Genomic DNA, 24,826 nt, shown 5'->3' with positions numbered 1-24,826 from the left:
TCTCGCGGCAAGGCGGAAAGCTCGGATAAACAAGTTGATAAGCTGGTCCATCCAGCTTGGGCGACGGCCTAATGCACGAGCTGGGGAGAAGATACACGTTGCGGTGTGCATGCGCCCGTGGCCCTTGCCCACGCGTGCATGCGGCGTGTCATCGGCACGGTGTGCGTACTCCTGCCTCTGTTCTGTGTCTCTGCCTGCCTGATTAGCACAGCGCCACAGCGCTGCGCCGCTGCCAATACACAGCGTCTGCCCCCGTGAAACGATTTCCAACGCGCTGTGGCGACGGGAAAATATGTGTAGTGGTATAGGACGGTCTGTGGCAAACACCGCGCGGGCGGAGCGTAGTAGTAGTACGTGCTAGCAGTGCTTCGTGGGTTCGCTGTGCACACGTTGGCTTAGCGTGAGCCCCGCTCGGTCGCATGCAACGCTGTGAGATCGCGTTTGCAGAAGAGGCGGAAGCGGTGGAAACGTGAAGATATTTAACGTGGGGATAGGTAGCCAAAGCTTAGCAGCTGCCTCGGTTCACCTGTTCATGTGCTCACATGCACGAAATGTTGAGCAAAGCAGTGCGCGTCGACACTGCGAGGTGGGACCCGCGGCGATAGGGCGGCACTGTCCTGCCACTGTTCTGACCGAGTGAGAATCACTTTCACCTGTTCTGTTGATCCATGTAGAGAGAGGTCACTAGGCAGTAGCTTAGCCGTGCTTAGCTGCACTATAGTCTACAGAGGGGGTCCCTGCAGTAACAACAAAGGCATAAGCCCGGAGGTGTAGTTCCTTCACACCCCAGTACTCTGCTCGTACTCCTCGTATCTTTTGCTCACTTATTCTCTCTCTGTGCACTACGGCTAGATGAATGGACGGGTGGATTTGAAGTTAATGGCAGCGGCAGCCACGTCACGGGCTCCGCCGTAGCGTAGCTTTGCTAATCATGCCGCGCCCAAGGAGGAGCCGGCACGTGTCCCCCGGTGACGTCCCACGCGACGCAACAGCCAACAGCCGCGGCGAAAGAGAGGTGGGATTCTCTCCCCCGTATCCCTGGTTGCGCGCCGCTGTATGGAAAACCGGGTAGGGGACGTGGGTCCCGCTTGTCGGTGGTGCGTCGACGACGGTGTGGAGCTGCGCGTGGGGGACTCGGAGCGGAGGGAGGAAGAGACGGGCCGTGGGCCAGAGGGTGTGCTATGTTAGGTCTTGTCATGGGTGGGGCCCAGAGGGGTGATTGCTTACTTGCGGGCCCAGTTACGGGTGGTGACCAGTCGTGGGCCCGGGCGTCAGGACTCGCCCAATGGAGGGCTTGCTCTGGGGAGGGCAGCGCATTAAAGGGCGCGTATGATTTGCCGCTTCTACTAGTGCGGGTCGACCAGTATTGTACTACCCCAGTACTACACTATACACAAGCAGCCAAGGGATTGGGTCATGTAGATGTAGTGATGTGGACACGCTTGCGATAAAAACCGTATTTTGGTGTCGTTTGACAGCCCTGTACAGAGTACTGGGGTTAACACGCAAAAATTGTTGCTGCAGCAGAGGTGGAATTCGAAAGCAGGGAGATGGGTGTTTGTACGAAAGCCAGTTAGGACAACATTTATAATGGGGGACTTAATCGCACTGCACATGGAATGTTTTCTACTCGTAGCTTGGAATGGTCAAACCCCCACAGGTGGGAGTACCAACCGCGGGCAGCCGCAGTAAAACAAGGGAAGATGAAAATCATTTTTTTTTCCCTCGTAACGAGCCAGCCAAGGGCTGATCGCGCCGCGCCAAGGGCAAGTACGCTGCAGGCCCGGACACGTCCTGGCAGCCAAACAGCCCACCCACCCACTCGGATGACAAGCGCGGCTGCACCTATTTTTACACGCGATGCGCGCTCTCCAGTCTCCACTCCTCTCCCCCGTCGCGCTCGGCCTTTCTGCTTTCGCTTTCACAGTTTCACGGCTTACCATTTCCTTCCCATCTCTCCCTCCCGCCACCCCCCTCTTTCTCCCCCTCCGTGTCTCGCCTTTGCAGAAAGAAAGGCGCCACGAACCCAGCAACAACACCCAGCACAAAGGCGAAACGGGGAAAAAGAGGAGGAAAACAACAAGAGGACGCGAGGGGTCGGGGTGGGAGAGGGAGGCTACACTACAGCAGCAGCAGAAGCAGAGCGGGAGAGTGATGAGGGAGTGAGACCAGGCCAGCCAAGCCAGGCCCGGGCGCTCGGAAAGTGCGGAGCCGTTTCCCCTCTATCTCCACTCTCTCCAGGGCCAGGTGCTCACTGCGCTGCGCCTCTTCGCACGCACCACCCGTACTACGTGCCCACCCGCGCGCGCGCCGAGGAGAAGAGACCCACGACCGTACGTGCGTGCGCGCCATGTCGTCCGCCGCTGGGGGCGGCGGGTACGGCGGCGGCCAGGGTGGAGGCGCGGAGCACCACCACCACCACCACGGGCACGCCGGTCACCTCCTGCTCCACCACCATCCGCAGCACGTGGCCGGCGCGGCCGTTGCGGCAGCGGCCGCGGCGGCGGGCGGGCAGATGTACCACGTGCCCCAGCACAGCCGGCGCGAGAAGCTCCGGTTCCCGCCGGACGCCGGGGACTCGCCACCGCCTCATGGTCATGGTCATGGTCATGCCCCGCAGCAGCAGCAGCAGCACGGGTCGTGGCCTCCGCCCCCGGCGTTCTACTCGTACGCGTCCTCGTCGTCGTCGTACTCCCCGCACAGCCCTACTCTAGCGCAGGCGCAGCTGGTGGCGCACGGGCTGGCGCCGCCGCTCCCGCAGATCCCGACGCAGAACTTCTCGCTGTCGCTCTCCTCCGCGTCGTCGAATCCTCCACCACCGCAGGCGCAGCCGAGGAGGCAGCTCGGCGGCCTCGCGCAGGCCACGGGGCCGTTCGGTCCCTTCACCGGCTACGCCGCCGTGCTCGGCCGGTCCCGTTTCCTCGGCCCGGCAGAGAAGCTGTTCGAGGAGATCTGCGACGTCGGCGGCGCTGCTTCGCACGTCGACCGCACCATCTCCGACGAGGGCCTGCTCGACGCGGATCCGATGGACGGCGTCGATCATGACGTCGTTGATCACGACCTCGGCGGCGCTGACCGCGCAGCGGCCGACGCTGGCCCCATCTCGGGGGCCGAGCAGCAGTGGAAGAAGACGAAGCTCATCTCCATGATGGAAGAGGTGAGTGAGCTCCGCTAGCCGCCTCAATTCCTCCTTCCAGGTTTCTTGTGGCGACCATCTTTTTCACCTTGTTTCGGCGTTACAATTATCGCTACTCCTGGGTGGAGAAGAATCTTGCACATAGTGGTCATGTCACCGATGCAGTTGCGGATTGCTTTTATTTACTGTGGTTGCATGTGCTTTTGATTTGATGATGATTTCCTTTGCTGCTGATACATCTTTTGATTTGTTCTCTCTCTTCTTTTTCCTCGAGTGGTTTGAGCTTGTACAGTTCTGCACTGTTCATGATGAATAGTAGTGTTCCTCCGCGTCTTATCACCAAAGATTGTATTTTGATCGGCTGTTTAGCACTACTGTGAGTGCTTGAAAAGATAGTCCTCCACATGAAATTAGAACTAACCGTCCTTTCAAAGTCTTGAGACATGACCCATGGGCGATGCCAGATGCCATTAATTCTCTCTTGTTGGTGTCCTCTGGTGAGAATAGTGGCGCTGCTAAAAGCTTCGAGCTTTGAAATGCGCTCTCCTCTACGATGTCGGAGCATGGCAATTAGGAGTATACTACATGAGCATCTACGTAGGAGTACAATGTAGAAAGCTTCTATTTTTGGAACCCTCTGTAAGGCAATTTTGTTTGCCTGTGTTCTTCAATAACATCTCTCTCCCATAATTGGGAGCTACGCTTGCTTTGTTCGTGTCATATCCACATGAAAACAAAAGCACACTGCTTCCTTTTCCTAACATGGATATCTTTTTATCTAATCATTCTTTGTTGGTAGATTATCTCTCATCGAATTCTAACCCAACAGCAATATCTTTTTTTAGGTTTGCAAGAGGTACCGGCAGTACTACCAGCAGGTTCAGGCTGTGATGGCCTCGTTCGAGACCGTCGCCGGGTTCAGCAACGCCGCGCCGTTCGCGGCATTGGCGCTGAGGGCGATGGCGAAGCACTTCAAGTGCTTGAAGAGCATGATTCTGAACCAGCTGCGCAACACGAGCAACAAGGTCGCTGTGAAGGACGGGCTAAACAAGGAGATCGCCGTGTTCGGGCTCGCCGGGGGTAGCAGCGGCGGCGCCGGCCTCCAGCGAGCGAACAGCGCGAGCGCGTTCGGCCAGCCGCACAATATTTGGCGCCCACAGAGGGGGCTCCCCGAGCGCGCTGTGTCCGTTTTACGCGCGTGGCTGTTCGAACACTTCCTGCACCCGTAAGCCCTTTGATCTTCTTATTGCTTTATGGTTAACTCTGGGTTCATTAGCTGCACGCATTCCAAGACAATGATGATGATGCTACAGTTGCTTGCTTTAGATGAGGATAACAGTAGTCCCTAAGCATTTGTGGTGAGTGTGGTTGTTCCTTTTTGATATGATCAGTAGTACGTGACACTGGAACCGTGGGGTTGATCCGTTGATGGTTTGGTGATAGCAAGCGACCCTGCCTGTCTGATAGAAGGCTATGGCCTCATGCAGGCATGGCTTCCAATCCATCATTAACATAACTTTTAAACCTGTACCTAACTGTGTGTTGAGCTGTACTACTAGAGATCATACTTTCGACTTGGTGATCTAAATAGTGGCATTCCTGCTGCTTGTTTGATGCATTCTTAATCACGTATTAACTTCCTGGATTTGTTGTTTCTGGCTGTAATGTATGAATGTGGTGGCCCGGCTTCTCATAAGTAGAGTGGCTTTTAGAACACGTTAATGCTGGAATTAACTTGCCAGATGGGCATTACTTCGAACTAAATCTTAAAAGTACATACCTTAGGCTATAATAAGCATCATCATAATGTAGTTTGTTTGGCATATTCTTTTTAGTTTTTGTAGTATGATCATTTTGCATTATATATATGATCTAAAGGCTGTAGCTAAGCCCTACTGGTGGTTACATCAAGTTGATTGACATGTGCTCGAGATATTCAGTTTGAGATAATTAGTACAGTAGTTTAGTGCTAGCCATTTTCATCCAGTAAGGGGTTTGTCTGTCTGTTTATTACTTTAAAAAAAGGATCAGTCATCATCTTTAAAAAAAGTCACTGAAATCCATTATTTGTCAGATGTTGGTCCTAGTGTTATTAGTTCCCGTATTGATCAAATCCTTTGTAAGGTTCGACTTGGAAGATGTGTTTGCCTACATCTTTGCTTGGATATTCGCCATGTAAAATATTTGTTGTGATCCTGTAAACCATCGTTAAGCATGCACATCACAAGTGTCTTTTGTAATAGCGGAAATTTCTTGATTATTTGATTTTGCGCTATATCTGGTACTTTGTTCTTTTAGAAAACACTATAATTTTGCATCAGTGACATTTTCAGATTCCAATCGTGCAGGTATCCTACCGATGGTGATAAGCAAATGCTAGCAAAACAAACAGGCTTGACACGCAACCAGGTAAATAGAAATGCTTCTAGGTGTGTTCAAGAATAGATTGCACAGTATATCAGGCTAGATTGTTTTGTTTTCAGGACATTTTGATTGAATTTGTGATGCTGGTGCAGGTATCGAACTGGTTTATCAACGCAAGGGTTAGGTTGTGGAAGCCAATGGTGGAAGAAATTCACAACCTAGAGATGAGGCAAATGCACAAGCACTCGGTGGTTGACAAGGGCCAGCATAGCGTGCATCATCAGGCCCAGCATTCTTCGCAGTGCAGCGGGAATCCCTCCGTTCCTTCGGACTCCCATCCTGGACAGAGCAGCAGCATAACTCGGAACCACAACACCGCTGCCTCCCAGGGCTTCCCGGATGAGCTCTCCCAGATGTCCCAGTCCATCCAGGGACAGGTGAGCTTCGCATACAACGGGCTGACCTCGCAGCACAACATTGCATCACCACATCATCAGCACCAGCAGGTCGGCGGTGTTGGTATCGGAGGCGGCAATGGCGGTGTCTCCCTCACCCTTGGTCTTCACCAGAACAACAGGGTCTGCATCGCCGAGCCTCTCCCGGCTGCTCTCCCGGCCAACCTAGCTCACCGTTTCGGACTGGAGGAAGTCAGTGACGCCTATGTGATGAGCTCATTTGGAGGTCAGGACCGGCATTTCGGGAAGGAGATTGGTGGTCACTTGCTGCATGATTTTGTCGGGTGATTGTGGCTGCTGCCTCAGGTTGCTGGTGATGCACTTGTAATGTACTGCTAGTATGATGTTAGGATGGTATATAAGTCAATCACTTGGCGACATGGCTTGATGATCAGTCTGAATCAATTTGTTCGGAGGGTGAAAAAACATTGATCTTCCCTTCATGTAGATCCAGGTATGCTGTCAAATATTTGACACCTTGCGGGCTATAGAGAGATTGACAATACCTTCCCAAGGCAGTAAAGTTGTGTACCATTTGTTATATGCTTAGATTAATCCTTGTACTGTGATGACGAAATGGGCTTAGCTGGCAGAGAAAAAGAAGCTGATGTTATGGCCAAAAAGTGAGGTGATCCTACCAAATGTACTAAAGTAGCTGAAGCTTCAATTTGTCGCTGTAGAATAAGACCTGCTAGGATTTATCTTTCAGCCTGTTTTGTTAGCCTTTCTGCCTTCTTTGGGTGAGCAGTATTAAACTAAGTTAGTAGACTTTTTTCTAAGTATGTCTTGTATCCTTAGACGGGGGTAGCCTCCTAAAGCTTGGACAAACCATGATTTGACCATTTGTTAACCTCTAACTGGCCTCTGTTACACTAATAATTTTCGTTGGGGTCTGTGCAGTAGATTGGCTCATCTTTTTCGATCGATGCATTAGTAGTAAACAATTTGTCTGGATCTGCAGGCAGAAGCTCTCCAATGGAGCCTGGCTGTCTTGGCTCCATGCATCTTTGGTTCTGCAGCATCATTTGATTATTATGTGAATGGATGAATTTTGTATGTGTATCCAGCGTTGTTACCTGGAGATAGGCAGCTCGAGTGGGGGGGGGGGGGGGGGGGGGAGGGACCCATCTTCCATGGCTCCATGCACGTTGTTTTCGTTTGGAGGGGAATCCATGCACGTCACAGGGTACTGTAACAAACAACAACTCCCTAAAAAAAGAAGGTGTAGCAGGTACTGCAAGCACTGTTCATGTTTTGAAAAGAGGCACTGCTGCTTCTTTTCTTGGGCGTCAGGCGGTGGATGAGGCGCATAATTGTTCTTTCGATATGTCATGCAATGACCACTGTAACTACACATGTGTGGCGTGTGAGGCATGGAGTAACTCAAAGCTACCAGTATTCGTACTAGTATCCCTCCAATTAACTTTTGATATTTTTGGACAATATATAATACGGTTTTAGAAGTATGTCCTTGATTATGTTTTTTTTACCTTTTTGTTACAATATATATATAACAAAAAAAATTACATTTTTTTTAAAGACAGATCTATCTACGATGTTATAGTGCTTTTAAACTAAATATTTTTAAAGATATTGATGATCAAATAAAAGTTTTATCTTAATCTCATCTAAAACGTCAAAATTTATGAAACAGGAGAGAGTATTACACTTCTCATCTCGCAACGAAATCAAAGCAAGCCGGAAAAGCCCGGAATGTGTGTGCGTGTCAACTTTAGATCAGCACAAGTCAATTTCGGAATATATGTTTTGGACAAAGAATGCATTACGGAATAGTAATATCTACTTTGTTCCTCCTGTTATGCTGCAACTTTGCTCCTGCTAATTTACTCACTGTTACTACTTCATGACAAAAATACAACTATATAGTACTACTGGTTTATTTTTTTTTATAAAATTAGCTATGGTATCCCAATTCAATAAGCTCTGCAGATAGTATGGCCTCTTCTGAGTTCTCACCCTGGCACTGTAGAAAGCTTCGGTACACAGGCCTTCTGCTTGCTTCCTTCTCCAGGTACATGCCTGTTGAAAGCAAAGCTTCAATTTTGTTTCTAACTTTACTTTTTTCTTGTGAGGATGGGCACAGGGGGCACATGAGCAAAAGTTGAGGCAGTGGACTACTAGAGACCTTTCCTTAATCTAATCTGTGATGATGGATTCTCGTTAAGCATATGTTCTTTCCACTCTAAGATACGGCTGATTTGATCCCTCATTGGATTTGGAACGCTTTTCAAAATGCTTGTTTGGTTTTGTCGATATCTCGCCCAATCCGGTGGCTCTCTCTCAGCTGCAGCTGCTCCCACCACTATCCAACAATTGCAGTGGCAGTGGCAGTGGCACATCTGCTGCTTTTGTCTCGGAAATGACATGTACATACTGTTTGCTGCATAGAATAATTGCTTTTCTCGGAAATGACACACAGCGCAGTGCGAGAGCATCAAAGGGGGATTGGTCATGGGAAGCGGCACCCTGGCTTTCCCGTCAGGCACAACCCTTTTTATCAATTCATGCTGCTCTATGCCCATGTTCAGTACAGTTTCTGTTACTACTAGCATTGACATGGCACTAAAAAAAAAAAATCCGTAGACAGTACCTCTTGTACAAGAGACAGCCAGCCACCAAAACTAGAACCTGTAAATAGGAATAATGATTAATCGATGACAGTGGCAAAAGCTATCGGCATCGTTATAGTACTTGCCTAATCACCAGCGGTCCAGACTTCTTCTCTCCTACTACTATGATCCTATCCTATCATTGCCGAGGTGTTTTCTGTTTGGACCTGTTTATTTGGAAAACACGGTGCAAAAGCGGCCTATCACCATTCCGGCCCATGCCACAATCCGTCAGCCCAACAAACTGCAAAAGATTGCGTAGCCCATCAACGGTCGGCCTGTCACTACCACAGCAAAAATCCCCACGCTTCTCCACCGCCGCGGCGCGCCTCCGCCTCTCTCCCCATCCGCTGCCCGAACTCCGACCACACCGCACCGGAAAAATATCCCGAACACGGTGAAGCCACTCGCGCCGCGCACGCTCCGCCTCCGCCTCCTCCACCCCATGTCCGCCCCCGCGCCCGCCTCGCCGCCCGCCTCCCTCTTCCACCTCTCCCGCCCGGCGGCCGGGCCCAGGGCGCGCCCGAGGGTGTCGCGGTCCAGGTGCGTGGCGTCGCTCGCGTCCCAGCCGCCGACGCCGCCGCCCGCGAACGCGAACCACCTCGTGCAGACGCTGTGCGCCAGCGGCCGCCTCGCGCGCGCCGCGGCGCTCCTCCAGGGCCTCCCCGCGCCCACGCAGCGCACCTACAAGTCGGTCCTCCTCGCCGCCGCGCGGGCCGGGGACGCGGCGCTCGCCGCGGCCGTGCACCGGCGGCTCAAGGCGGACCCCGTCTTCCGCTCCGACCCGTTCCTCTCCACCCGCCTCATCGACGCCTACGCGTCGCTCGGCGAGCTCCCGGCCGCACGCCAGGTGTTCGACGAGGCGCCCGTGAAGAGCATCTTCGTGTGGAACGCGCTGCTCAAGGCGCTCGCGCTCGCCGACCATGGCGAGGAGGCCCTCGCGCGCCTGGCTGACATGGGGCGGCTCCGCGTTCCGGTCGACAGCTACAGCTACGCGCACGGACTCAAGGCCTGCATTGCCGCATCAACGTCTCATGTGCCGGCGTCGGCCCTCGTACGCGAGATACATGCGCATGCTGTCCGTCGTGGCTACGGATTGCACACACATGTCGCCACCACTCTTATTGACTGCTACGCAAAGCTTGGAATCGTCAGCTATGCTGAGAGTGTGTTTGCTACAATGCCAGAGAGGAATGTTGTGTCGTGGACTGCCATGATTGGGTGCTATGCCAAGAACGAGAGACCAGGTGATGCCATTTTGCTATTCCAGGAGATGGTGGCTTCTGATGAAGACCTTGTACCCAATTCAGTCACAATAGTATGCATCTTGCATGCTTTTGCTGGAGTTAACGCTCTCGGGCAGGGCAAATTGTTGCATGCGTATATCCTCCGGAGGGGTTTTGACTCACTTGTTTCAGTTCTGAACGCATTGATGGCGATGTACATGAAATGTGGATGTCTTGAAGCTGGGCGGCATATCTTTGATTTAATAGGACACCGGAAGGATGTTGTGTCATGGAATACACTCATATCTGGATATGGGATGCATGGATTTGGCCATGAAGCGGTTCAGGTGTTTGAAGACATGACCCAAATGGGCGTTTCACCCAATATCATCACATTTATCAGTGTCCTTGGGGCTTGTAGCCATGCTGGACTCGTGGATGAGGGGAAGAGGCTGTTTGAGTCGATGGTGGATTATAATGTCACCCCTCGTGCAGAGCACTATGCCTGCATGGTAGATCTCCTTGGTCGTGCCGGGCATTTGGACGAAGCCGTTGAGCTCATACAGGGAATGCACATTAGGCCGAGTCCTCAAGTGTGGGGCTCACTTCTTGGTGCTTGCAGGATTCATCGCCATGTGGAGTATGCGGAGATGGCTTGCTCACAACTCTTTGATCTTGAGCCTAGAAATGCTGGAAATTATGTACTCCTTGCTGATATCTATGCTCGAGCTAAGTTGCATAGTGAAGTTGGTGTGCTAAAGGATCTTCTTGAGGAGCATGCGTTGGAGAAGGTGCCTGGATGCAGCTGGATAGAGGTGAAGAAGAGATTGCACATGTTTGTCTCTGTGGACAACAAGAATCCTCAGATTGAGGAGCTCCAAGCTCTGATAGGTGAGTTTGTGACACAGATGAAGAATGATGGCTATGTGCCTGACACAGGAGCTGTTTTGTATGATATTGAAGAAGAAGAGAAGGAGAAGATTTTGCTTGGGCACAGTGAGAAGCTAGCTGTTGCCTTCGGGCTTATCAACACTGGCAGGGGAGAAGTCATCAGGATCACCAAGAACCTCAGGCTATGTGAGGACTGTCATTCCGTCACCAAGTTCATCTCCAAATATGCAGAGCGAGAGATTATTGTGAGGGATGTGAATCGGTTTCACCACTTCAGGGATGGAATTTGTTCATGTGGGGATTATTGGTGAAGATGCTGCGGACTCTATTAATGTTTTTTGGGAGCTTTACTGATTTATACAGAATAACCACTGAAGACGTAGGAATTGTTGTATAGCCTAACATATTGATTAGACTAGCCATCATGACTCAGTCTTTCAGGAGGTACCTCAAAAGATTGCTGAGTTGTTTGTTTGGAGAGAATTGGAATCTCTGCCAGACAATTTTGATACATTTGTGATGGATCCCTGTTTAACACATCAGTAGTAGTAACGGTATCCTGACACATTTGGAATGGTGATGGTACTGTGGATACCAGACATGGATGTAATATTGTAATATCCCCACCTAATGTTGACACTGATACGAGAGTATCTACCATCTGTCATGGTTAGAGGCCCTGAGCTGGGAGATTGATATTCATCTCTGTAATTTGTTATGCAATACTGCAATGGGATGCATTACGAATAGCTGCTAGAATTCTGAACTTCTTAAGTTGTGAAATGCTGGGAATTTTCGTCCGAGACTTATTGGCGATTTCTAATATAACTGTCTTTATCTAAACAGATCAGATACGGGATGGTTCAGTTGAGGCTCCAGTCTGATGATTAGGCTTCTGCGATGTGCATGTCTCCGGCTTCAGCAGCAGACCGCCCTACACCAGCCAGATCTTTATCATGGAAAGCACCAGCGTCGCCACGCTCAGGTACTTTCATATGTGCATTCTATGGAAAATAAATCTGAGATGTTCATCTAAAGCCATCTAGCAGTTTTACATCTAGTACCATAGACGTGTCCATGAAAGCCAATATAGTTACATGTAGCTACTACGACATTGGCATAAATTATTCATGGTACAATGAATAATAAGGAATACCACACAACTACGTAGCAACACCATAGTACATAGTACTATAAGTTTCTGACCTACTTCGCCCTTCATTACTTCCTGCTTTGACATGCTTTCGTGCTCCCATTGCATGTCATGAAGAGAAGCAGCTCTCAAGGAGGAGCACGGTGAGCGTCTGCAAAAAATTGCTCTACAACAGCTCCTTCACAAGCCACTTCACCTGAAACCAGAGATGTTGAAGGTTAGTAATCAGTAGTATGCCATCTTTCAAAATAAAAGAACACTACCTACCTCACTGCAAAGGGAGCTCCCTGTGGGTGTAAACAACTCCCTTGTCGCCGTTCACTACTTGTCCACTTCCTCGTAAAATGCTATATATAACGAAAAACCAATGCACACATATTACATGAAGATACTAGTAGTAAATACAAAACTACTGATTTTTTCCATCTGTTTAGTATGATAATAACATTTAGCTGAAAAAATATTGTATGATGATAAAATGCTAGATGCAGAAAACATCTTGCACAATAGTATTGTCCTTAATGTTTGGACATGAAGACAATATGGCATGATAACCCTACCATCGAGTTGTTAGGAGTCCATCAACGCCAACAGGCCCCCGAGCATGTATGCGCCCTGTGCTTATGCCAACCTATATTTGATAAAGGAAAGAAAATAGGGGACTGAATGAAACGCTGACCATTCAATAGTAACAACATATATTTTCGATAACTATTTTTTTTTGATAACTAGTTAACGAAAATGTCCAAGTTATAAAGTGATACAAATTTAAAGGACATACCTCAGCACCTAGACCAAAGCGAGCCCCATCACAGAACCGTGTGCTTGCATTATGGAATACCGCAGCACTGTTGCAATTTATAGAAGAATAACTCCATTAATTAAGGTATGTACTAAAAGCGGCAAACATAATAGTTGTGCAAAGGAAATTAGTTAAACACCTATCAACTTGCTGTAGAAAAGTCTCTGCTGCCTTTCCATCAGTAGTGATAATGCAATCTGTGTGTGCACTGAAATGAACATATATTTAACACAATCAAGTTTAGTTCAAAAAAAAAAAAAAGAAATGATGGGGATATAGTAAGGAGAAAAACTGCATACTTCCAAAAAAAAAAAGTGATGAGGATATAGTATGGAGAAAAACTGCATACCTTCCATAGCGATTTATATGGTCAATTGCTGACTGCACATCATCAACAAATTCGAGGGTGCATGCCATTGAGTTATACTCATGATGAAATGAATCTACCTTTGGTAGTTTCAAAGTGTCATGTGCAACAGGCCCGCCATAGATAACTACCCCTGCAACATGACATCAATTAAAATCCATTAGTGCTCTTCTGATCCCCTTTTGCTGATTTGCACAAGAACTCGTGTTGCAAAGCAATTTTGGATTGACTGCAACATAATAAGTAAAATCTGTAATATGCTCCCTTGAGAAGCATTGAAAGTAATTAAGAACATCAAATCTTTGATGTTGAGCTACATAACTGTTCATCATTTCTCATAATAAAATAAAATACTCCCTCCGTTTCACAATGTAAGTCATTATAGTATTTTCCTCATTCATATTAATATTAATGAATCTAGATGGATATATATGTCTAGATTCATTAACATCAATATGAATGTGGGAAATGCTAGAATGACTTACATTGTGAAACGGAGGAAGTAGCACTTTTTGCAGAACACATGTCAAGATACAAATGGCTGCAATACTTCAACTACAAGGGTGTGGATTTTACCTTCCTTTTCAAGCTCCACCAATAAATCGTCAAGGCCTTCTGTCCTGTTCAGATCTTTATGAACAAGTAACGTTTCCTGCACAGAATATAAAAAATATTTAGATATCTGTGCTCAAATGATAAAATTTTCCAAGAAATAAATTAAGTGGACAAATATAGAAAGTTAGACTTGAATAGAATGGCATCTTCCACAGTGAACTATTGCTTTTAGCCAGAAGTTCGACAACAATACTTGTAAGTTAGCATGAGTGGCCAGCAACGATGTAGAACACACATACAATTCGTAATATACATTTTTTTAAAAAAAAGTACAATAAATAGAGAGGTATCACCATATGGGCACACGCTAATAAATTTGTAAATTAGAGAAGTACCATGGCATTACACGCTGCTGGATAATCAACCTTTGCGTCCAATACAATACGTTTTGCCATGTCCATGTCAGCTGATTTGTCAATATAAACATGGCAGATACCGTCTGTAGAAGAAAAAAAACATTCATTCAATGTATATCATAATAAAAAAAGGAAATGTATTATGCTTAGTTTATGCAAAATAAATAACCATTATCATACTAGTAATATTTAGTGACAAGAATTCAATAACAAAAACAAGCTTACCAGCATGACCAAGAACAGGAATCTTGGTTGCTGCTTTGATCTGGGAAACGAGCTTATTGCTACCTCTTGGTATTACAAGATCAATCACATCATCAAGCTGCACAGAGTACTTCTGGTTTAGATTAAATTCTTAAATTTATCACCCAAAGAATCACTTTACATACTCACCTTGAGCAAATCAGCAATTTCATCTTTGTTTTTCACTAGGCCAATAAGTTTTTTACCAACAACATCTGGAATTGCACCAGTTATGACCTAATAAAAGACAGCATGTTGGTATTACTGAAGCCTACTATTGCTTCATTAATCATTACTACTAAATCAGTTAGTTAAGTACATAATACCTTATGCAGTATTGTGTTTGATCTCATAGCTTCTTTTCCTCCTTTCAAGAGAAGACCATTTCCACTTCGGATTGCTAAAGATGCAATCTGTACAATGTTATGTTAATATGATAAATAACGTTGCTTTGTAGTTAACTGATACAGTTTCTTTCCAACTAAAAAAATCATTTTACCTGTACCAAGGCATCAGGACGGGACTCAAAAATAATTAGGAGAACACCCAATGGGCAATATGTTTTCTCAAAAACAAGATCTTTAGCAACCTACAAAACAAGTCCTTCATTGGTTACAAATCACATGAAGCTATGATTGATTGTAGTACTTATCACATTGATTGATTGTAGTACTTATCACATCGTGTTTGGATTTTAGAATAGGGTATATGCATTCACCTCTGTTCTTTTCAGTGTATGGGAAATAGGGTCCTCCATATCAGCGATTTCACGAATTGATCCTGCGAGGCTTTTTATCTTCGAATAGATATTAAATATAGTGAGGACATTTCATACAACAGCCAAGAATCACTTCAACAAATAATGAACTTAAAGATGACACCGCTCAGAAGATGGCACATGTATCTGGCCTACCTTTCCTGGCTTTATGGTCATCCGAGCAACCAATGATTTATCGTAACCAATATCTTGCGCCAAATCCAGATCAGCTTGGTTCTCGGATGTAATTAGATCTTCATTTGCTTCTAGAGCATCGGCGATGTCTAGCAAAATCTTCTTACGCTCCTCAGACGACAATTTCTGTTTAGGTGACCACATGCAACACAAGTAGTTAGCAAAGGCAGCAAGAAAATAAACAATATTGATATTTATACTACTTAAAGACGACGACATGCCTTTGTAATAATTTAATATGACATGAAGAAAACACGCAATTATTTGATTGTTTTTTGAAGTTATAGCTTGAAAATTGCATTGCCTGATTCCTTCACAAAAGGAAGTGAAAGGAAAGAATACCTGTAGATGTCTGGAGCAATCTCTTGCAGCAACGGCCATCTCACGCGCTGTTGCTTCCTTGGAACAACCCCACTGGTTTGCTTCCCTATGGAAAAGCGTACCGATTTTCTCTCCTCGCATGACCTTAATAATGCTATCGATTGCAAATCCACTTCATGGATAATAAAAATAGTTAGAAAGCAGAGTTGAATCACAAGACTGCTGTTGGGAAAATACACACAAGCTTTCCTACTTACTGTCTTACTGACAACTTGAAATCTATTATATTATTAAAACAGCTTTGAAAGGAGGCACCACGTTCGCTGTGGGGGCTAGAAATTCCCACGTTAATCGGAGAAAAAAGAAAAATCTAGACCGTTAGATTATACTGGGACTAGAATTTGATGGTGTAGATTAACTTTGATAATAGAAGTCTGAATAGAAAACAACTGCTAGATCAAACGGACGACACTGATCAAGTACTAGAATACAAGTCCAAATAGGTGGACGTACTCCTGCTTTGATTCTTTTCTTATCCTAGATGGACACTAAGGATCAATCAACAAATCAGGTGATTAGGATTCAAACACAGTGCGTGCATATATATTTTGGAGCCAGTATAATTAGAATTAAAATGTGATTTTTTTTACCTATGGATGAAAAAAAGAGAAAATAGACCAGAAAACTTATGCATTGGTAGAGATACATCTCTCCGTCCAACTCGCTAAGGCGTGTTCAAATTTAGTACGGTCTTAAAAACTAAACTTTAACTTTAAATTTTTCATTGTAGCAACAAAATCATAATCATATAAAATTAAATTTAAATGAATATCCAATGATATTATTTTTAACAACTAAAATTTAATTTATAATAAATTACAGCTTTGAAAGAAGGAACCACGTTCGCTGTAGAGGCTAGAAATTCCCACATTAATCGGAGAAAAAGAAAAAAAAAGAAAAGGAGAGTCCAAGTAGAAATACAATCTAAAAATAGCTGAAATTCGGAATTAAAAATAAGCAATATTGAAAGAAGTTTCCATATAAGAACCCAATACAAGATTAATCAAAATTCAAAATAAAAATAAAATAAAATCCAAAATTAGAAAGAAAAAAAGAGACCCAAGTAGAAATACAATTTTAAAATAGCTGAAATTCGAAATTAAAAATAAGCAATATTGAAAGAAGTTTCCATATAAGAACCCAATAATCAAAATTCAAAATAAAAATAAAAATAAAATAAAACAAAATTAGAAAATAAAAGGATAGTCCAAGTAGGAATACAATTTTAAAATAGCTGAAAATCGGAATTAAAATAAGGAATATTAAAAAAAGAGTCCACATAAGAACCCAATTACGAGATTAATTAAAATTAGGAATAAAAAAATAAAATCCGAAATTAGCAAAAAAAAAGAAGAGTTAAAGTAGGAATACAATTTAAAATTAGCTTAAATTTGGAATTAAAAATAAGCAATATTGAAATAAGAATCCATATAAAAACCCAATACGAGATTAATTAAAATTCAGAATAAAAAATAAAATAATATTCAAAATTAGAAAAACTAAAAGAGAGTTCAAGTAGGAATACAATTTTGAAACAACTGAAATTGAAAATAAAAAATAAAAATACTAAAATAACACAATACGATATTAATTAAAATTTGAAAAAAAATAAATTCTGAAATTAGAAAAAGAAAAATAAGATTTCAATTAGGAATACAATTTATAAATAACTAAAATTTGTGATAAAAATAAAGACTATTTAAAGAAAGACCATCTAAAACACATGACGAGATAAATTAAGTAAGAGGCCTATAAAGGAGTAGAGTGGTGGCGGTTGATACGACATATAAAAACTGTTAATAAAACACCAAATAGAATCCTAATAACGATTAAAAGGAGGGACGATAGGCAGGCCGTGAAGCAAACGAGCAATGTGATTGCCGGGACTACTAGAAAGTAAAAAAAAAACCCCATTGATAATCATATTCAATTTTTAAAATCTCAATGACAATAAAAAGAAGCAGTGGGCGGGGTGTATAGTAGTATAGTTTTAGAGCCGGTGATGTTTGACGTGACTTCTAGAAAATAAAAAATGAATTGCAACGATAGTTGTGCTTAATTTTTAGAATCACAATGATAATAAAGAAAGAGTAGGCGGCGGACGGGCCATAAAGGAGCATAGTGGCATTGTTTGACGAGACTTCTAAAAATTATAAAAAATAAAACCCAACAAGACAATAAACTCTAAAAACTACAAGGTTCAATTTTTAAAGGTTCCGAACTTCGAAAAGGTAAAAAAAAACAATGATAATCATGTTCGATTTTAAAATCTCAATGACAATAAAGAAGGGACTCAGCGGGCGAGCCGTAGAGAAGTACAATGGAAAAGCCGCTGATGGTTTGGCGGGATTTCTAGAAAGTAAAAATGAACCGAAACGATAATTATGTTCGATTTTTAAAATCTCAATGACAATAAAGAAAAGAGACAGTAGACGGGCCATAGAGGAGTATAATGGCAACGTTTGACGGGACGTCTAGAAATTATAAAAACGAAACCCAACATGACAATAAACTCTAAAAACTATAAGATCTAATTTTTAAAGGTTTCAAGGAGAATGAATAGAAATAGTGGTATATCGAGCAAGCAAATAAAGAAGGAGATGTCATAAGGGGTAGCAACTGGTGTGACTTTTAAAAAATATATATAATTAGAAACACGGGGATGATAAGGTTTAATCTTTCAAACTCTTAAGACATGAGATAGCTATTTAATAAATTTTAAGTAAAATCATACTAAAAAATTATATGATTTTATTTAGGTGCTAGCCGCGCAATTGCGCGGGCTACCCAGCTAGTTTCATAATAACACACCAAATGTAGGAATTAAGATGCAGCACTTTGATACTATTGAATACTGTCTCTACCAGAGCCTCGTACAGGTGGTTAATAGTAGCAACTAAAGCAGTCCACGAGTTTTCTAAAACAAAATTGTGATGCAGGCATGCAGCTGCTCTCCATTCTCAACTATTATTATCAGGAAAGTGCTTCCAAAATATCAAAATATTACCGTCTTAGTCAATGTGTAAACACTTGTGTACAAATACAACACCACGTGACAGTGTAACTAACCATCATAAGTAGAACATATAGTTCTTATACACTGAAAAATAATATAAATCGTTGTTGCAGTTGCAGTATATTATCTTTTAGACATATATTTATTGGTTAACATTTGTGCTACAATTCATGCAACGATAGAAGAAAACAAGCTTTACTCACCTGGCAATTACAACAGGTATTCCTTTTGATGAAGCAGTAAAAGCAGCTGCTACTTTAGCTTGCATTCCACCTCTTCCCACACGAGATTTCTCCCCAAAGCTAATTAACTTCCCATGTTGTTCATGGACGTATGTGTGGATAATCTTCGATTGTGGATCGCTAGGTGGACCGCTATAGAGCCCCTCCACATCACTGAGCATGATAAGGAGATCAGCTTTAAGTTCTTGCGCTAACAGTCTGGCCAAACTATCGTTATCCCAGAATATGCCAGATGAATCCTACACACGGTTGATCATTACAATCAGTAAAGTGTAAAAGGTTAGTGTTTGTTGTTAATGGAATTTGGAATACGTATATATCAGTGAAGCTCCCAGTGCACACAAATCACATTAGGAAACACACCTCGTATGGTTGCCTCCTGGTACTGATGGCGTCATTCTCATTAAATACTGGTATAACCTTGAGATCTAACAGAGAATTAACAGTCTCGCGGAGCTGGTTCCCAAAACTTGGATCCATAAAATCACGATCCGTAACAAGAAGCTGAGATGATGTTACGTCAAGCTGCAGCGAAGGAAGTTTAACGTGTCAAAATATATGCAAAAAAATCATATTTTTTACACAAAAATCCATCAGGAATGGCACGCCAACCTGGCTAAATAACGTGTCATAGATCGCCATCAGCACACTCTGACCGACGGCAGCGCAGGCCTTCCCGTCCATGTCCATCTGTGGGTTCTGCAGATCAGCGAAACTGCAAGCAAGAGAGAGATCAGAAATGAATGCTACAGCAGAACACTGTTTACTGTTCAGAGCCAATTAACTCTCTGCAACCTGCTATTGACGAGCTTCCGGTACTTGAGCCTCTGCCTCCCAACACCAACAGCACCAGAGGTGACCAGAATCACCTCGTACCCCTCAAAATTTAGCTGCTTCACCTGGGAAATTTATCACACCGGTTAACTGACACTGATTAGCACAAGCTCGGTTGGTCAGAGCATTAACCTCTGGTAAAAAAATTTGGGGGGAAAGTTTACCTGTTCACACAGAGCACCGAGCCTGCCCATAGCCAACCGGCCATTCGGCCCAGTCACAACAGCGGTGCCGACCTGTCGAATTAAGCCAGCCAACAGAACATATATTTAGAGGGAAAAAAAATAATATCCTTCATTAGAGAATGGTACTAATTAATGAGTGGTAAATAGTTAAACCTAAAAACATATTTATGGTAAATAGTTAAACCTAAAAAACGTATGAATGGTAAAGAGTTAAACATAAAAATATAGCCATAGTGATTTTAAATTAAAAAAAATAGAAAAAAAGGACAAATCACGGGTGACAGCATATGCTGTCATAATGGAGCTCATAAAAATTCACTAAAAATTACCTACTACTGCTGTTCTTCTTATGGTCACGCGTTGTATGAATCTATCAAACGTAAGTACGAACATGAACAGCACACAAGAATAGATTAGAACCACTCCTTTGGAACGCATGCTGCAGCTCCCAAAAACAAAAAATGAAATAAATCTATTGCAGTTTGTAAGGCCATTTTTTTTGTCAGGTTCTCCGATCCTTCGCAAATCAGATCGAGAGAGCCTCGAGTTTCACCGATCACAGATCGCGCAAACAAACTATCGTCACTGAAAAAAAAAGGAAACAACAAACAACAACAACGGCAGAACGGCAGGTTTCACAGGAAGGGAGGACACAGTCGCATGCCGGACGCCGCTGACGGGATCGTCAACCCGCGCATCACGTCGCCCTCGTTCACTCACCTTGATGATGATGCGCTTCACGTCCTTGACGAAGCCGCGGGTGGAGTCGGTGTTCTCCACGTCCGCCTTCGCGACCGCCGCCACCAGCCCCGCGCCGCCGATCCCTCCTCTCCCCATCTCCTCCTCCTCCTCCTCCGCGAGCTTGGGGTGGGATTGGATTGGATTGGATTTGCAGGGAGGGAGAAGGAATGCGGCAACAAGTGGCGTGGAACTTAGACCAGAAACGCGAGAGATACGGGGAGGGGCGGAGGCTTACACACCGCCAGGGTGCGACGGCTTTAAAAGGGGGAGAGGAAGGGAGGTGGTGGTGGTGGTGGGGATGGGTGGTGGTAGCCCGTAGCCGCGTCCCGTCCCGTCGCGCGGGCGTCGGATTACGTGTGTGGCGAGATCCCGCCCGCCGCCGCGATCGTCTGCGGCGAGCGGACCCCGTGATGGCCCGTAACCATCGCCGAACCGCCAACGGGCGCTTTCCACATGGGCTCCCGGATCTGTGGAATCAGCGGTTTGCTCCCAAAAATATCGCCATCTTCTGTGTTGCGGTCTCTCCCTCTCTCTAGTCAGCCCAGCTCACGCAGGCCCAGCCACAGTAACCACTTATTTTAATTGTGGATAAACTGTGAACTGAAATACTGACCAAATTCCTAAAAACTAGTACATCACTGTTTCGAAATAAGATTATTTTTATTCGCTCCTGTTTATTCTAAAATAAGTTTATTTTTAAACAATCGTTGTATTAGAGTTTATAAAAGCATGGGGCAAAGCATTGGGAGTAGATAAAATATGAAATAATTATATTGAAATTTGATAAAATGATGATAATATTTTTTATTTGATATGTATAGCACGAATGAAAAATATACTTATTTTCGAGATAGTGGACATAAAGAATGTTTCATGGAGATATACTTAACAAGATTATTCCTACCGTTTTCACGTACAAATTCCTAAATTCATTTACTTCAATCGGTTGCAACCAAAACATTCGACATGCATGATACGACGATGACAGATTTTAAGGTGTTTATTTCGTGGTGCTTTTGCTAGCTAACGTGGATATTGACAAATCGTGTGTTCCACATAAATACACACTTGTCTACCCTCCATTCATCCACTCCATTGCTCCAGTCTGTCCTCGTCTCCTCTCTGTTTCTCCCACACACACGTACACCGTACCATTCGTAAGACCCTCTGCGTGCAGAGGATCAAACGTTCCTGACTTGCTGCTGCCGTCTATCATTGGAACCATACGTGTCACGTAGGTGTGTCCTATCTGATCAGCCATGGACGGGGACGACGGATGGTGCTTGTTGTCTCCACAATGCAATCATTAGTCCATAACACGCACTTCCCACAAAAAAATCAATATCAAATACTGTAATACTTGGGACATTTTCAGGGTAGAAGACAAAATGTTGAAACGTGTACAGCCAGTCGTTTCATAGCACACGTGCTCCACGGTAAGAAAATTGGATAGCCGCAGATCGACCTCCAATACACGGTTAACACACGGTCGCACTAAAATCACACACGTCCTAGCTTGTATAGCATTTCGATCTACATCTGAGATTAATCCCGAGATGAATCCCAAGAGAAATAGGGAAAATACTATAGTTTTATTGATTTTGATTTGAGTGGATTATATTGCTCGATTTGATTATAAGTTATGTTAAATATTTTAAGAAATAAACTTGATAAATAGTGTAAAACAATAATCTTAGCATTGCGATAAAATAAAGGTTTTTTTTAAAAATGCATTTTTTTAAAGAATAAAATAAATAATCCATTTTACTAACCAGATGAGTAATTTGAAAGAATTGGATTAAGACCATCGTGGTACGAAGTGTAAGGTTATTATGGGCCAGAAGTTCATGAGCGTGTAAAGTGCATTAGTGTTTACCCTCTTGATAGAAAAATAAATGGTAGCGCATACATAGTTTGAAGTCTGGGCATTTCAACAATCAACAATTTTTAATGATCTGTTTGGCATGGCTTTAAATCTCCAATAATAACATCCCCATCATTTTATTTATGTTTATGCTTATTCACTTGGCTTATCATTAACTAAAAATAATAATCTATAGCTAAATGTTTTACAGACATGTTCTTAGCGATTCAAAAGTAGATGTTATAAAATAAACTACGATGAAACAAAAATATCACAAAATTAAGTAAAAAAATTATCAAAATTTGGCTTATATAAGTATAAACATAAGTGAAATGATGGGATTATTAGATTCTTGCATAAAATAGGGTAACCTAGTATATTCCCGATTACTTCTAAAAAAAACAAAATTTGAGCTAAAGATACTAGATTTAAAAATTGTATATGAAGTTGTGACAAGTATCGCTTTATACATGGCATGTTTTTTTTGCCAAAAAAGAAAAGCTACAGCTGTGTTCTTTTGGTACGGGAATACATGTACAGCTATGTACTCCAGGTGGTACTCCTACTCCGGTCACACCGTCACAGTATCGCCAAGTTTTTTAAAGACCTGATAAGTTTTCATGTGATTGAGTTGTCGCCTTGTGTTCACCAGATGTAAATGATGTTGCCCCCTATGCACTTCAGATTGATACAGTAGTTCCTACTAGTATGTATGGCATCTTAGCTGAGACAACGGAGATCAGCAGTTCAGCACAATGGATATTGCGTTTGCACGCTGCAACATGTGCAGGGTGAAGGTAGGCGATCTGTGTCCAAAGTGTTGAGTCAGTTTCAGTAGTATGTATACGGCCGGAGTACCATACTTTCGCTGCTTGATTCGAACTTTTCTGCACTGTATTTGCCCAGTCGATCTGTATAAAAATGAATACTACTACTACTACTACTACATGACAGTTATAGAGACGTGTGTGATAACACATCAAATAGGCAAAATAGCTACTGCACCAATAGCAAGCCCCTAACATGCACGGACCAGCCTCAGATGCACAAAAGACGCATTCCCGTTTGTTTTCTTCTATTGTGGCCTTGTATTTAGGTCCTGCTCTTACCGAGATGCGTGCGCATGCATGCACCGATTGCTTGTCAGGTCGCGGCGCGCAGATCGTGCAGAGATCGATGCACATGCATGGTTGGGAGGAAGTTGCAGACTTCAATTACTGTTGCAATCCAGATATTTATGGATGGAGCATGCTCTCCGCTGGGTCTCAAAGAAAAGGTAAGCAACTGGCCGATGCACTCCGGCAAAAGTGCGGCTGTTAGATGAACGATGAAAACAGATTTTGACTGTTGACAGCGTCTGCGTTGTATCCGTGATCTTTGCTTTCTGCAATTTGTTGATTTAACATTGATTTAAAATGTGCATGCTTATATAAACAAAAAGGTCTGGGTGGTGTAGTTGGTGATCACGTTAGTCTCACACACTAAAGGTCTCCAGTTCGAACCTGGACTTAGACACAGTTACAATGTTTTTTTAGTTAAACTTTATAAAATTCATCCTATTGGCTCAGACACAATTAAAAAATTCATCCTATTGGCTCAGACATTGCAATTATTTATTGAGTTAAACTTTATAAAATTTATCCTATGGGCTCAGACATTGCAATTACATTATTTTTTTGTTGAGTTAAACTTTAAAATTTATCCTATGAGAAGAGTTATGAGTTTTCTCGAGTTAAAATTCAGCCTATGATTTTTTTTTTGAGTTGAGATTTAAAATTTATCCAATGATATGAGTTTTCTCGAGTTAAAATTTAGCCTATGAGTTTTTTGGCATTGACTTTTTTTTTACTGAGTTAAAATTTATCCTATGAGTTTTTGCAAAATTTCTCTTCTGGCATTGACAATTTTTTTTTTGCTGAGTTAAAATTTATCCTATGAGTTTTTGCAAAAATTCTCTTCTTTGTATTTGCAAAATTTCTCTTATTTTTTGCATTGACATTTTTTTCACTGAGTTAAAACTTCTCCCATGAGTTTTTGCACGCTCAGACATTGCAGTTTTTTACATTGACAATTTTTTTTTGCTGAGTTGAAATTTTGCTATGAGTTTTTGAACTCTTTCAAATATGGTCAATCCTTTCAAGAGCTGAAAATTCAATGGAACATTTGACGGCGAGCATGGGCAGCTGCCCGTGGTAGCCGGATGGTGGCTTTGCCGTTGCTTTGTAGGACTAATTTTAAATTTTAGAATTGCATTCTTTGTTGGACAGAGGGTGAGACATTGACAATTCTTTTTTTTTTTTGCTAAGTTGAAATTTTGCTATGAGTTTTTGCACTCTTTCAAAATTTATTGCTGAGTTAAAATTCTCCTATAAG

The 24,826-nt window shown here is 43.5% G+C and overlaps 3 protein-coding genes and 1 non-coding gene across 4 annotated transcripts; 3 read left to right on the top strand and 1 right to left on the bottom strand.

Annotated features, from left to right (window-relative positions):
* Nucleotides 1-1,879: 1,879 nt before the first annotated feature.
* LOC4324855 (BEL1-like homeodomain protein 9) lies at nt 1,880-6,496 on the top strand. Its single transcript, XM_015786462.3, has 4 exons — nt 1,880-3,157; nt 3,982-4,361; nt 5,485-5,545; nt 5,653-6,496. The coding sequence occupies exons 1-4, from the start codon at nt 2,351-2,353 to the stop codon at nt 6,241-6,243; spliced, it is 1,839 nt and encodes a 612-aa protein (XP_015641948.1). The 5' UTR covers nt 1,880-2,350; the 3' UTR covers nt 6,244-6,496.
* A 2,414-nt stretch (nt 6,497-8,910) lies between these two features.
* LOC4324854 (pentatricopeptide repeat-containing protein CRR2, chloroplastic) lies at nt 8,911-11,451 on the top strand. Its single transcript, XM_015766718.3, has one exon. The coding sequence runs from the start codon at nt 9,031-9,033 to the stop codon at nt 11,011-11,013; it is 1,983 nt and encodes a 660-aa protein (XP_015622204.1). The 5' UTR covers nt 8,911-9,030; the 3' UTR covers nt 11,014-11,451.
* A 3-nt stretch (nt 11,452-11,454) lies between these two features.
* On the bottom strand, nt 11,455-20,874 carry LOC4324853 (delta-1-pyrroline-5-carboxylate synthase 2-like). Its single transcript, NM_001428165.1, has 21 exons — nt 20,569-20,874; nt 19,828-19,899; nt 19,625-19,728; nt 19,442-19,544; nt 19,193-19,354; nt 18,791-19,068; nt 15,533-15,683; nt 15,152-15,316; nt 14,957-15,034; nt 14,738-14,827; nt 14,565-14,651; nt 14,389-14,475; nt 14,221-14,317; nt 13,975-14,078; nt 13,601-13,676; nt 13,007-13,157; nt 12,797-12,865; nt 12,637-12,703; nt 12,416-12,486; nt 12,123-12,202; nt 11,455-12,051 (listed from the first exon to the last, which is right to left on the bottom strand). Exons 1-20 carry the CDS (start codon nt 20,683-20,685, stop codon nt 12,124-12,126), a joined length of 2,208 nt encoding a protein of 735 aa, NP_001415094.1. The 5' UTR covers nt 20,686-20,874; the 3' UTR covers nt 11,455-12,051; nt 12,123.
* Nucleotides 20,875-23,894: 3,020 nt separating this feature from the next.
* Nucleotides 23,895-23,968, top strand: TRNAV-CAC (transfer RNA valine (anticodon CAC)). Its single transcript has one exon. It is a non-coding gene; the product is annotated as a tRNA-Val (tRNA).
* The last annotated feature ends 858 nt before the right edge of the window (nt 23,969-24,826 follow it).

The sequence above is a fragment of the Oryza sativa genome, chromosome 1 (genome assembly GCF_034140825.1).
Source record: "Oryza sativa Japonica Group chromosome 1, ASM3414082v1".
Taxonomy (NCBI): Eukaryota; Viridiplantae; Streptophyta; class Magnoliopsida; order Poales; family Poaceae; genus Oryza; species Oryza sativa.
Note: the sequence above shows the minus strand (reverse complement) of the source record. Positions and strands in the feature narration are given on the sequence as shown.